Below are 14,303 nucleotides of genomic sequence, written 5' to 3'. Positions count from 1 at the left end.
ACTTCATGGGCAGTGTACCGCAGTATACTTCAAAGAAGACTAGTTTCTTACATCACTTGTAGATGGTGTTATGGCATATCCGGACAAGAGGTTTGCCTGTTTTAATGAGAAACCACTAAGAGTTTTTCAATCTTTGATTACACTCAGTGGCCTGCTGAAAGAGAAGCCATGTCAGTCTATGGTAAAGATGATATTGCTGACCTGTTGGAACATTTCTCTGTGCTCTTTCCTGAAGATGAAAAACGACTGATCTCTCAAGAGTTCACTTTGTTAAAGGGTTACCTCAAAGGTTTTTTTGACAAACCCGTCTTTGACACATACAGCCGTCTGTTCAGAAATCAGCCCGTAAAGTACATGCACGTCTGCAAATTAGTTGAGCTGATGTTTGTAATAAGCCCATGCACAGCTATATGTGAGAGAATGTTCTCCAGTATGAACTTAGTCGAGACAAACCACAGGACTGTTCTAAACCAAGAGACACTTGAAAACACCCTGACAGTAATGACACACGGACCCAAGACACAGAGAGATTTCTGCCCTAGAGCTGCTGTAAAGGAGTGGATTCAAAGTGCCCAGCGTACACGCCATATCCTGTCTTTAAAATCTGATACGGCTGAAGGGGGACCAGAAACTTCAACAAAACCAGTGGATTCAAAGTGCCCAGGGTACACGCCATATCCTGTCTGTAAAATCTGATACGCCTGAAGGTGGACCAGAAACTTCAACAAAACCAGTGGCTTAAAGTAAACAAATAAAGACCACGCAAATCAGAAATGTTTATATATTTTATTCACTTAAAAATTCAACATTCATCACATCAGGGCAAGTATAGTACAATTCAGGGCAAGTAAATTTCTAGTTTTTACTTGCCCTCGGACAAGTACATTTATAAAATAATTTTCCACCCCTTCAAACTATTTGATTGGTTTCCATTGTGGCATTTAATTTACAGTGAACGGCATAAATCAGTCTGGCGGACGTTTTTCTGCTCAATCTGGCTGAACGCAGCCCATTACTTTTCGAAGATTGCTTATTCATAAACAGCGCATGGGATACTTTTGCCGATGTATCTTGCGCATTGGTTCAATGTTTGTATGGATATTACAGAAACACATTTCCACAAGCGACAAAAAAGATGTATTGATTTAAAAAGAGCAGGTGATTCAAGGTTAGGAACATAATATCAGCGAACTAACATAGACATGTTTGATGTATTACTAATTTTTGGAACACTTAATTACTGTCTATTGTTATTATGTAACAACTGAACAAACATTTTCCTTTCGGTTCTCTTCGTTGACAATTTGGTTCGTAGAAATGGGCCAACCACCTCTTAGCTCCAGGCCAGACTAGTCTCGATAAACCGCTATGTTTTGAACATGCACGGATTCGAATGCATGCTACGCGTTTGAAGCCAGTTTAAACTGAAGCTTGATAACAAGACTCGCTGATTATTCAATTTAATGAATTTTTGGAAATATTTCACGTGATTCCAAATAGATTCGGATGTTTCATGCTTGCGCGAATCGGATTCGGAGATTCACGCAAATTTTTAGCCCTGAGTTTGTTTGATGTTTGATATTTGAGTATTTGTCATTTCAGTTTGGTATTTGGGTAGAGTTTGTTTGATATTTGAGTATTTGTCATTTCAGTTGAGTCTTGCCCTTGCTGACCTGGCATTACAGATGGCGACGTGGCACGGAGCGGTGGGAGATCTCTTACAGAAGTATGTCTTACAACAGTTAATTAGCTAACATAGCATAACGGTGAGGTTGATCTAACCCATAACTACATGGCACGGAGCGGTGGGAGATCTCTTACAGAAGTATGTCTTACAACAGTTAATTAGCTAACATAGCATAACGGTGAGGTTGATCTAACCCATAACTACATGGCACGGAGCGGTGGGAGATCTCTTACAGAAGTATGTCTGACAACAGTTAATTAGCTAACATAGCATAACGGTGAGGTTGATCTAACCCATAACTACATGGCACGGAGCGGTGGGAGATCTCTTACAGAAGTATGTCTTACAACAGTTAATTAGCTAACATAGCATAACGGTGAGGTTGATCTAACCCATAACTACATGGCACGGAGCGGTGGGAGATCTCTTACAGAAATATGTCTTACAACAGTTAATTAGCTAACATAGCATAATCGGTGAGGTTGATCTAACCCGTAACTACATGGCACGGAGCGGTGGGAGATCTCTTACAGAAGTATGTCTTACAACAGTTAATTAGCTAACATAGCATAACGGTGAGGTTGATCTAACCCATAACTACATGGCACGGAGCGGTGGGAGATCTCTTACAGAAGTATGTCTTACAACAGTTAATTAGCTAACATAGCATAACGGTGAGGTTGATCTAACCCATAACTACATGGCACGGAGCGGTGGGAGATCTCTTACAGAAGTATGTCTGACAACAGTTAATTAGCTAACATAGCATAATGGGTGAGGTTGATCTAACCCGTAACTACAGTCCCTCTTTCATATTAAACATTAACACATTAAAGATGAGCATTGACTTGGACAAAGTCGGGAGTTTACAAGTTTGGTAAAAGCAACATTGGATGGGAATTGCATCAGGAACGTAAAGGATGACATCAATGATCTTAATGTTGTGAGACTAGGTCCACATCAGTAGGTTTACATGCTGTTCACATCTGCAGCACTTTCCAAATTCACTTGCAAAATTCAAAACAATGTTTTTTATGGTAAAATGTGTTGGCAGTGTTCTCGCTGGGTGAAAATTTAAGGAGGCACCACATCCTTCAAAAAAACGTCGAACAAAAAACAACGAAAAGCCAAAAACAAACGGGGGGGGGGGGGGGGCTTAGTTACCATATTGTTGTGTGTTGGTCGACTTTGTGGAAAGACATACTCCTTATTTTGCCTGCAAAAAAGTTTATACGAAATACAAGCCGACTCATTTTTTAATTGAACCAAAGATGTTGTCTGTCTGACATTCACGGGCAGTTCCGGTTTTGCTGAACCGATCATAATTTTAATAAAGATTTCACGGTATACGAAAAACAATAAAGATGTTTGGAAAGTGATTCCCTACTGTCGGATACATTTTTTGGTATTTCTATCTTCATCGAATGAATCAATCGCTGTGATAAAATATTATCGCCAGCTGAAACAAAAATAGTTTTGTTTTTGTAAAGGCGGTGTATATATTATTTGGCACCCAAGATAAATGATTTTAATGATAAACACTACCACTTATGTTGTTTTTATAAGCAGTAATATCCCCCCCAAAATTAAAAGTTTATAATATTTTATAAAGAATTGCTGAATAAACAAATAGAAATGACTGAAACTTGAAAGTAAAAATCATCAGTTACAACCAATTATATTTGCAATTGGGGACAAAATATCAGACAATAGTGGAAACAAAAGACTGAATGACAGTTTTGATCACGTGATAAATGTGGTGCCAAATAAGTGGGGGTTTTCAATCGGAGATTGCCGAATCCATAAAATATAAAATGTTTTCATTGCTCAGATAAAATATAACTTTTATTGTGTATTAAACATACAAATGGATACAGGTATGGGACAAAATAGAGGCTGTTAAAAATACTGTTAAATTATGTTACGGTAACTGTCGTAAATATTTTGTCAGCTGCTTTTTCGCACACACAGTGTGGCTTGTTTCCTTTGATATCCAATGTGCAGACTGATCGTTGGGGTTTTTTTTGTGTGGAAAAAAGTGTGCATTTGGAAATAGCAGAGATAGGTTCTCTAAAATATAGTATGGTGCAGGAAAATAAAGGAGGGCGACAGAATGTGAAAGGAGGGTGGCAAATGCAATGCTTAAATGGAGCAGCGTGAACACTGGTTTGTTTTTTTTTTGTCATTAAAATTATTGTTATTGTCTTTTACTATTTACAAAATGATTAATGTTTTTCTCATACTACCCAGTGGCATGGTGAGTTGTTTTATCTCCGTGTTTGTATTCTTGCAGGTTCGGTACCAACACTCAACACCTGCAGTTTCTGCTGGAAGTTCTCACAGTGTTGCCAGAAGAGGTGAGCAGCTGCAAGGTCACGGTGACCTCTTTGTGTTGGTCCGTCATGTACACATGGATGTTTTCACATTTTTAATCATCTGTGCAGGCTTTCTGGTTCTTATGCTGTTTTGTCTAAAATCTTCCGTATTCTCCGTCCCAGACTTAAGAATGTGGTTTTAACTGATACATTGCATACATTCTAAATGGGGCTGCCATTTTAGATGATTGTGCAAACCCTAACAAACGGGCCATTTTGTCAGTACCTGCCACCAATATTGAAATTTCTGGATATTTTGTTTTATGCCCTACTGTAGTTTTAAGCCATAGTTGTTGTGTGTTGAGTGTTAAACATCGGTTTCCTTATTTAATGACAGGTTTGTATTGAATGAAGTTTCTACTGACTATATGTTAAAACTATTGCAGATCAATAGTCGATCATTGCGGCTTGGTGCTAACCGACGTCTCGAAGTGACAGAAGAGTTAAAACAAGCCTGTCCTGTTGTTTTACAGCTGCTGGTAAGAATGTTTCCATTACAACTTAGCAACTATTATTGTGAATTCATAGAAAAATATTTGAAAAATTCAGTGTATAAACATGTCTACTTAATTTGACATATTCTATTAAATATTACACAGTATTGTTAATATAAACAGACTGTTATAAACTTTCAATTGATGGTTTTGTTTTCATGATATACAGGTTATGCAAATTCTTGGAAGGTCAAGGAATTTGCAAATTTTTGGGTGGTTTTTTTCAAGATCAGGAAAGTCATGAAATTTTGAGTTGGGTTATGGAAAGTTTCCCATTTCAAATAACACAAGAAGATATTGGCAGCTCATTTTAGAACATGTATTATTAAATTAGATTGATGATGCCAGAATCCGTCAGTATTATAAACAAAGTTAATGAAAAACACCTTTTAAAATTCACAAAACTTGGTTGATAATAATTTTTATTTGTTATTTACTTTACAGGAGGCGTGTCTAGAAACGTGTGATGGCAATGATCGCGTTCAAGCGAAGGTCTTCCGAGTTCTGGCTAGCTGGTTCAGTGTCGCAGTCATACCACAGGAGCACATCGTCAACACAAAACTCATGCAGGCTCCCATTCAGGCACTGGTAAGTGCAATCGTCTTTAGGTATGGTCTTCACCATTATTTTTTATTTCATTCATGAAGAAAAATTTTGTGATGTGATATTACTTGGGCGATGGCAATGCCATCTACTTGTGTACTTGTGATGTGATATTACTTGGGCGATGGCAATGCCATCTACTTGTGTATTTGTGATGTGATATTACTTGGGCGACGGCAATGCTATCTACTTGTGTACTTGTGATGTGATATTACTTTGGCGACGGCAATGCCATCTACTTGTGTACTTGTGATGTGATATTACTTGGGCGACGGCAATGCCATCTACTTGTGTACTTGTGATGTGATATTACTTGGGCAACGGCAATGCCATCTACTTGTGTACTTGTGATGTGATATTACTTGGGCGACGGCAATGCCATCTACTTGTGTACTTGTGATGTGATATTACTTGGGCGACGGCAATGCCATCTACTTGTGTACTTGTGATGTGATATTACTTGGGCGACGGCAATGCCATCTACTTGTGTACTTGTGATGTGATATTACTTGGGCGACGGCAGTGCCATCTACTTGTGTATTTGTGGATCTCCATGTTAAGTTGGATTTTTCATTTCTCACAAAGTATGAGTCCTTTGTTAGTGAAACGTTCTTTACACTTGTGAATGATCATCTCAATGCATGTTAAATGTTTTTGATTTAATTTTAATGTAAATCTTTTAATTAAGATACTCAGCATTTAGCTTAATGTTAAGTTTTCTAGTTTAATTCCATTTTGCACAACCTATGCATCCTAGATCAAAGAAACATGGTTGCAGTTTTGAATGTTCATCTTAATTAATGTGGTATCAGAATCAACAAATATTTGACATCCAATAGCCGATGATTAATTAATTAATGTGCTCCAGTGGTGTCTTTAAACAAAAAAAACTCGTAATTAATGTAATAATTTATATTGGTTTTTGTTTTTTGCAGGCAAGTCGAGAATGTCCCTCTCAACTACACGAGACGGCGTCAGATTGTATATGTGCTGCGCTCTACTGTGCAGAGGTGAGTTATTCACTTACAGTCATTCACACAGGGAGCACCGTTTTCTTACTGTGGTTGCTGCCCTCTACTGTGCAGAGATGAGTTATTCACTTACAGTCCTTCACACATTGAGCACCGTTTTCTTACTGTGATATTTGTACTACACGTTATTTATTTATGAACTGATTTTTTTTTAAATTGGACATAAAATAGTGGTGGTTTTTTATTTCCAAAACACATTTATCTTTTGACTTACATCAAATCAAACTGAAATTGTTTACAAAAAACATTGTTCATGGAGACTGGGACAGACTATAGTAATAAATGGTTATGTGCTGCCTTCTACTGTGCAGAGATGAGTTAGAGGATTTACTTAGTAATAAATGGTTATGTGCTGCCTTCTACTGTGCAGAGATGAGTTAGAGGATTTACTTAGTAATAAATGGTTATGTGCTGCCCTCTACTGTGCAGAGATGAGTTAGAGGATTTACTTGGTAATAAATGGTTATGTGCTGCCCTCTACAGTGCAGAGATGAGTTAGAGGATTTACTTAGTAATAAATGGTTATGTGCTGCCCTCTACAGTGCAGAGATGAGTTAGAGGATTTACTTAGTAATAAATGGTTATGTGCTGCCCTCTACAGTGGAGAGATGAGTTAGAGGATTTACTTGGTAATAAATGGTTATGTGCTGCCCTCTACAGTGCAGAGATGAGTTAGAGGATTTACTTAGTAATAAATGGTTATGTGCTGCCCTCTACAGTGGAGAGATGAGTTAGAGGATTTACTTAGTAATAAATGGTTATGTGCTGCCCTCTACAGTGCAGAGATGAGTTAGAGGATTTACTTAGTAATAAATGGTTATGTGCTGCCCTCTACAGTGGAGAGATGAGTTAGAGGATTTACTTGGTAATAAATGGTTATGTGCTGCCCTCTACAGTGGAGAGATGAGTTAGAGGATTTACTTGGTAATAAATGGTTATGTGCTGCCCTCTACAGTGGAGAGATGAGTTAGAGGATTTACTTAGTAATAAATGGTTATGTGCTGCCTTCTACAGTGGAGAGATGAGTTAGAGGATTTACTTAGTAATAAATGGTTATGTGCTGCCTTCTACAGTGTCAAGGGCTGGTTATTTTAGTTATCGTTACTGGCTCTCCTGATGAGGTGAATATTTATGTAAATCGCTGTCCGTGCAGTGCTTTATATGAATTGTCAGTTATTGTACATTTATATGGGCGCTGGGGTGTGTTTCACTTTAAACTGATTAATATAGAATTAAAGAGACTAAAACCTGTGTGATATATCTTCTGCTTGTGTATACATATTTTGTTTGCCCCAGGATTTAGAAAAACAGCAACTGTTGGCTCAAATCCTCTTTGATGGAGTACAGACTCTGCCGGACTCTTACCACTGGTCTGTTGCTGACGAGGATTCAGATAAGTATGTCAAGTAAATCTGATAGTGACTGTTTATCATCGTGTCTTAATTGATCTTGGCTATAAGAAGAGTCCCTAATTTTAATTCCTGTAGATTTTTAATGGCCTGTTTATAAATTGACCCATGAAAAGTGTCCTAAAAACATTAAAGTATTTCTTATTTTCAAAAAAGGAAATCATGAATCCTAATGCATGCCATATTTGAACTAAAGAGAATTATTTTAGGAACTTCATTGTTGTATATTGATATTCAGTTTTTAGTCAAATCTCCTAACATCAAAAAATTATATGTCCTTAGATTTTTGACTGTTACTGTTCCTATAGTACTGTACAGCATTGTACTGTTCACTGAAAACTATTTTATTTATCAAAAGATCAATACAAATCCAGTGAAACTGAAAGTTGAATCATTTGCAAACCTTAACTGATTTTAATACTAAATATAATTATTCACAGGTGTCTGTGTTTCTATAATACCCATACTTTGTACAAAAGATTGTTTGAACAGTGATTAATGCCACTGACCCGATTTAGGATCAAACATAGCCAACCATTGGCTAGCATTGTCTACACTTTGCATTGTGTGATGTTTGTAATTTTAACTAAGTGGGGTGATGGTGTATCTTTTTAAAACTAAAACCAATCAAAAGCCCCCCAAAAAACTATAAAAATTGAAATAAAAAATGTAATTTATTTGATTACAAACACTAGACATATATCAACAATAAAAATTTGAAATATCATCCCAAAAATGGTAATATTTTGTGTGTTAACTTTCTGAAACCTTTATAAGTCAACCTCCCAAGACATGAAGTAATATTGTAATGTAAAAGATTTTATAAGCAAAGATAATTTAGATATATGGTATATGTTACACAGTTATGAGGTACACTATATAGTGAGGAATTTAATGTTTTGTATCCTTAACATTTAGACTACTGAATTAATTGTTGACAAAAAACACACTGAACGGGTACAAGTTTATAATTTTTACTCACATATATTCACTTAAATGTTTTATAAAAAAAAATACTTGCCGAAAACTTTTTTTTCAACTCAAAATTCCCAGGTGTTTTCCATTGAAAACTAAAGCTGCTATACTTTTGACTAAACTGTTTCCTGTTGTTCTATTCATATTTTTGGTGAATGCTATGTGCAAAACGGCAGGAAATATGAATTGGGAAATGCACTGCAGGCATCGAAATAAGCATTGTGTCTAGTAACCCATTTACAGGTTACCACAAAATATAGCCTGGTAACCTATAGGTTACCACAACTATATGAAAGTTAGAATTTAATTCCTGTTACTACTACTTTTAACGCGGACGTTCTGAAATTGTATCGGTGCACGCGAACATCGGTTCGAGAAACGAAATCCGGAAGTAAATGAAAACGCGGATTGCCGGAATTGCTTTGCAATTGCACAAATGCGCACGAACATCGGTGCAATTTTGTACGAGAAAACGAAATGCGGAAGTAAATTCATCCAGTGGACGCTGCTTAAATGCCGAATGACTATAATTGCTTGCAATTGCACAAGTACGAGAGAACATCGATGCAATTCCTTACAAGAAAATGAAACGCCTAAGTCTGGAATGAATTGCCTGGTTTAAGTTCGGAAATGAAACTACAGTTCGTTGAACTTTTTGTTTCTTACATGTGGTAACCTCTCGGTAACCTCGACTTATTTCGATGCCTGCACTGTATACAGTGTACAGTATGGTCGACTGCGACGCCGAGTGAAATATCTTGCCAGTAGTAGTCCGAAGGTTAAGCTTTGTTTTAAGACAAAACACAGTTACCAGATGAACTATTTAGGCAGGGTTAGCTCTGCCACTCGCCACAATCACCAGTTGTTAATTTTAAAAATAACTGGCAAATTTTATTTTAGTTTGGTGAATAAATTTCACATAATAATTGTTATTTTTTTTACAAAATAACTGCATGTTTGTAATTATTTTAACTTTGAATAAATGATTTGTTGAAATGTTCTGCTCACCCTGTTATGGAGGATTCAAATGGTTTGTATCAATAAGCTTTGTTTTGAAACCTTTTGACCATAGACCGTTTTGTTTATTTTAAAAGAAGATTAATTTATACATTGTTGTGTTACAAATATAATCTTTTTTTAAATTTTCAGATCAGTTAATTATTGTAGAGTTTTTACGGAGATGGCTGAATCATTTTTGGATGAAATTATGAAAACCCCAAACCAGGTACATTTTGCTTCATCAGTTCTCTTCTCTACCTGTATTGTGTAATTGTATTTGCACTGTATTCATTAAATGTGTAATTGTTTTACTCTGAGTAATTGATTTCTCAGTATACAGGTTGATTGTTATTTTTAACTGTACTTGTTTTATTTTGCAGGGTTTGGGTTCATTTACAACTATGGAACTTCTGCTAACCTGTGTAGGTCATTATTTGTATGAGGTGAGTCATTGAAAACCTCAGGAATTATCACCAATTGGCTTCTCATTCAAATACATTATTTACCTCAGATCTAGGTTTTAGTGACACATAATAAGTACTGATAAATTTACCATCATTAAAAAGCTAGAACATTATTTTGTAAAAACTGAGTCTTTAACATGACTTAATTATTTACTGCAGGTGGCTGAAATTACATTTAATTTCTGGTACCGGTTATCGGAAGACCTGTACCAGCGAAACTCGAAAGACTTGAATGAGATCTACCGGCCGTACATCCAGCGCCTCATCGTGGCGCTGTGTCAGCACTGCCAGATGGACCCAGACCATGTGAGTCGAGACTTCTTTTTCTTTCTTTTTTTACTTCATTACCTTATTTCTCTCATTGTGCTTTCCACCTCCACATCCTTGTCATTGTCGTTTATACATCTGCCATTTCCCACTTTGTGTGCTCTACGCTTAGTCTGACTATATTAGAAAACCCCACTGTGGTCACTGTCGGGGTTGAAAGTCATGTACCATGACACTGGCAGCTACTGTGCTCACTTGTTGATCGATGGTTGGTGATATGTGGCTGACCTGCTTCGTTAGCAGCAGAGGACGAGATAACCTGATGAATGCAGCTAGTTATATTCATCTGTCTGTCAGTCTTAAAATGAACAGCTTGTAACTCTTCTTGTGAAACAAGAAAATGTTTTATCATTTATTCTAGAATTTTTTTTAAATTATTTAATGACACACTCAACACATTGTATTTACAGTTATATGGCATCAGACATATGGTAAAGAATCACACATATATTGAGAGAGGAAACCCACTGTTGCCACTTCATGGACTACTCTTTTCGATTAGCAGCAAGGGATCTTTTATATGCACCATCCCACAGACAGGGTAGTACATACCACGGCCTTTGATATACCAGCTGTGGTGCACTGGCTGGAACGAGAAATAGCCAAATGGGTCTACCGACGGGGATCGATCTCACACCAACCGCACATCGAGCGAGCGCTGTGCCACTGAGCTACATCTCACCCCCATTTATTCTAATACAACTATCATATACGCCTTTTTTCCATTTTTTTATTTTTGTGATAAATCGGACGGTAGATGTATGCTGTCATGGTAAACCAGGATTTATTATGATGACAAAATTCTGAGAACTTGTCCAATATGCTGTCACTTAGCCTCATATGTGGTGTTTTCTTTAGTATATTAATTCTGCGTTTTCCATTATATTTTAAACAGCATTATAAATAATGTTCAAAAATATTACTAACTTCAGATGAAAATGATGTTATTGTTCTTAATTTATTATTATTTCGTGCCATTGTAATTTTTAACACTTCGTTATGGCAACACCCACCCTCCCTGAGTAAGGTTCGGTCCTGATCGATTGCAGCATTGCCTGCTATTCCAGTTTATGTTCCCAAAATGGCACAAGCACAATCTGAAGTACACCATTTTTGTTTAGAACATACTTTTTGGGACAATAAAATTGATAAAGAAGACTAGATGGAAATGACTATTGATTTTGTAAACACAGTTTTAAACAACATTAACTGCTTTAAAATACCAAAAATGTTTGAAAAACTCATGAAACCAATACTTAATATTTCGTAAATTTATATTATTTTATGTATTTATAAAAACAATAAGTGAAAATATGTTAGTAAAAGTTATAAACTTGTAGACCTACCCCATCAATGTGGTTCTTGTCTCAAAATAATTCATTATGAGGTTCAAAGACCACTTTACAAATGTGAAGTCCAATCATATGCATACGTTTTGCAACAAAAATTAACAGCAAACGAAAAAATATGTTTAGTATTACAATACATCTTGTTCAAGATAAAGCCTACAATACTAATAAATTTGCCTTTGCTTCGCTCATAAATAAGTGATGTTATGTCAAAGGAAAGAAAAAAAAAATATTACGTCATACTTTTACTTACTACAAGCATTTTCATTGAATATCACAAGTAAGTAGCATGGCCAATGTACCCACACTGTTCATTCATCGAGCCGCTAAAACAATGGGTAGAATTGGGTCACAGAGAACCACTCAAACTAATTTAGTAATTTTACAAGAAAAAAATAATAACATCATAAACCTTTCAACACTTGAATTATCCTTGATTAAAATCCTTTCCAGTGATGTATATATTTATTATAATCTAATAAATAATAACGGAGATTAAATGACTTTAATCCAATGCGCGCGCCTCGCACACTTGCTTAGTACCGCTTATTGACATTTGGCTTAACTTGGTGACGGGTACCTCGCACAGTCCAATTTCAACATGAAAAGCGCAGTAGTAAACCGCGTTGGAATACTTTGAAACTTTACGACCAATCAGAGGAGAGGATTCCCATTACTCCGGTGCTGGAACGGAAGTTCTAGGGACAGAAGTCGAGTTACGATTCTAAGGTAAAGTTGAACTTGTTTTTCATAATTTTTACGAATTATTTCATAAATGCGACACATCGACAATAAAGGCAAGAGTCTATATAATCATTTGATATATATAGTGTGGAAATCAAAAGAGTTTTAGTACTGCGGAACGAGTTTTAAAGTTCGCTGTTTTCATAAAATTGATCACGCTGGTATAATTAAAACAATAGCGTCTGGGTTCAAGCCAAGTCACGGTTGATAGGATCACGTGACTCGATCGACGATCGTTCATTGGCTGGTGTAAGCGAGCTAACATTCTATTTGTAGCTTGCTACACACGTGGCTTGTTTGTTGTCATTCAGAATGCGATTTATATAAATATTTACTTTCTTTTTTCTTCTCTATGAAACATGTGGGTCACTCAGTGGAGATTATTATTTATATATTTTTATTTTATTTTATTATAAATTAATTATTAAAATTGTTATTATTTAATTTATTATTCAATTTATTTATTTAAGTAATTGAAGTATTATGGTAGTGTCAGGGTTGGGGCCCTGAGTCATTAGTGGAAATTTAATAGACCAACAGTAACACAAGTGCTTTTAATAGACAGTTTTCTTAACCACAATTTTTAAAATAAAATAATAGCATGTAGAAAAGTCCCTTTTTACTATTAGGATTATATAGCATTGGTGTCATAGCAAGACCCATTTGCAGTTTGGGCTGTGGTATGTGCTGTCCCGTCTGAGAAAGTGCATATAATTTATTTCTTTTCTGTCTTTTCAGGTATTGTCTGTGGAAGGAAGTCTGATCATGAGGTCATCGTTGACTTTGGAACACGCTGCCAGTGTCTTGGGGATTTCAAATGGCCTAATGGAAAGGACAAACACTTCTGGTGGAAATTAAATTTGTGCTACATGTAGGTTTTGAGCCGGTTTCGAGAACCCGAGGACGTATTTGGAGTGTTCCAGATGCTGATGGCATGAGGAATATGCAGAACTCTATTTTGCTGGAACAAATAAATTGTAATGTACATGATGTTGGTTTTAGTTGTGTTTCGAGACCCGAGGACAGATTTGGAGTTCCAGGTGCAGATGGCATTGTAAAGTGTATTGCAGAATGATTATGTACATGATTACAACTACCAGACTTCAGTTCTCCTTGAAGAGAGCTTCAATTTGATATATGACATGATAGGGTTGGACACAAAAACATTTTGGGGGTGGAGGGGCATGCCTGTTACCATGGTAACTGTCGGCCATCTTGAATTTCTGGTAATTTTTTCTCATCCTACCTGCATTTTCTATTGGTTTTGTTTTCCACTGAAAAGAAAACTAAACTTGATCCATTAACAATTATTTCAATTTGGTCATGGCCAAATTTTCTAAAAGTTTGCATAAATTATGCTAATTATGCTAATTACATAATAAAAATATCGGCATGGGATTATCGTCATTGTATTCCACACGAAAAACTAGTCTGACACGCCTACTTTCATTTCATTACCAGTACTTGAACTCTACCTACATTGATTTGTATATGTCCTGTAAACCAAAAGTGAGTGAACCAATATACCATGTTACCTAACACGGTTCTAATGTATTTGACATACCAGCCATACTCTGCATTGTCTGAAAGTTATCATAGATTTTCGACTGTTAAACTGCCATAACTTTTTAATGCCTAGTCCGAATTGCAAAATTCAAAAAGCATGGCATTTCTCTTAACAAGATCTTTCAAATAGTATAGAACACTTTGTCATTTGCATCACATAAAATTTTGGTATGGCCATGCTAAAGTAAGGAGAATAGATAATTAGGTTTTTAAAATTTGTGGGATTTCTTTAATAAAAACACAATTCAATTTCTTACAGATACTCCCAATAGGTGTATTA

At 36.1% G+C, this 14,303-nt stretch overlaps 1 protein-coding gene across 1 annotated transcript in view; it reads left to right on the top strand.

Annotated features, from left to right (window-relative positions):
- Positions 1 to 14,303, top strand: part of LOC121370226 (transportin-3-like) — a 52,479-nt gene that overhangs the window by 7,145 nt on the left and 31,031 nt on the right. The window contains exons 5-13 of the mRNA XM_041495348.1: positions 1,653 to 1,726; positions 3,981 to 4,044; positions 4,449 to 4,541; positions 5,001 to 5,144; positions 6,095 to 6,169; positions 7,487 to 7,587; positions 9,724 to 9,799; positions 9,954 to 10,016; positions 10,197 to 10,343. Of these exons, the coding sequence (XP_041351282.1) occupies positions 1,653 to 1,726; positions 3,981 to 4,044; positions 4,449 to 4,541; positions 5,001 to 5,144; positions 6,095 to 6,169; positions 7,487 to 7,587; positions 9,724 to 9,799; positions 9,954 to 10,016; positions 10,197 to 10,343 (837 nt within the window). The remainder of the gene's footprint in view (positions 1 to 1,652; positions 1,727 to 3,980; positions 4,045 to 4,448; positions 4,542 to 5,000; positions 5,145 to 6,094; positions 6,170 to 7,486; positions 7,588 to 9,723; positions 9,800 to 9,953; positions 10,017 to 10,196; positions 10,344 to 14,303) is intronic.

This window comes from Gigantopelta aegis, chromosome 4 (genome assembly GCF_016097555.1).
Source record: "Gigantopelta aegis isolate Gae_Host chromosome 4, Gae_host_genome, whole genome shotgun sequence".
NCBI classification, from domain to species: Eukaryota; Metazoa; Mollusca; class Gastropoda; order Neomphalida; family Peltospiridae; genus Gigantopelta; species Gigantopelta aegis.
The sequence above is the reverse complement of the archived record's forward strand: the minus strand, read 5'-3'. Positions and strand labels throughout refer to the sequence as shown.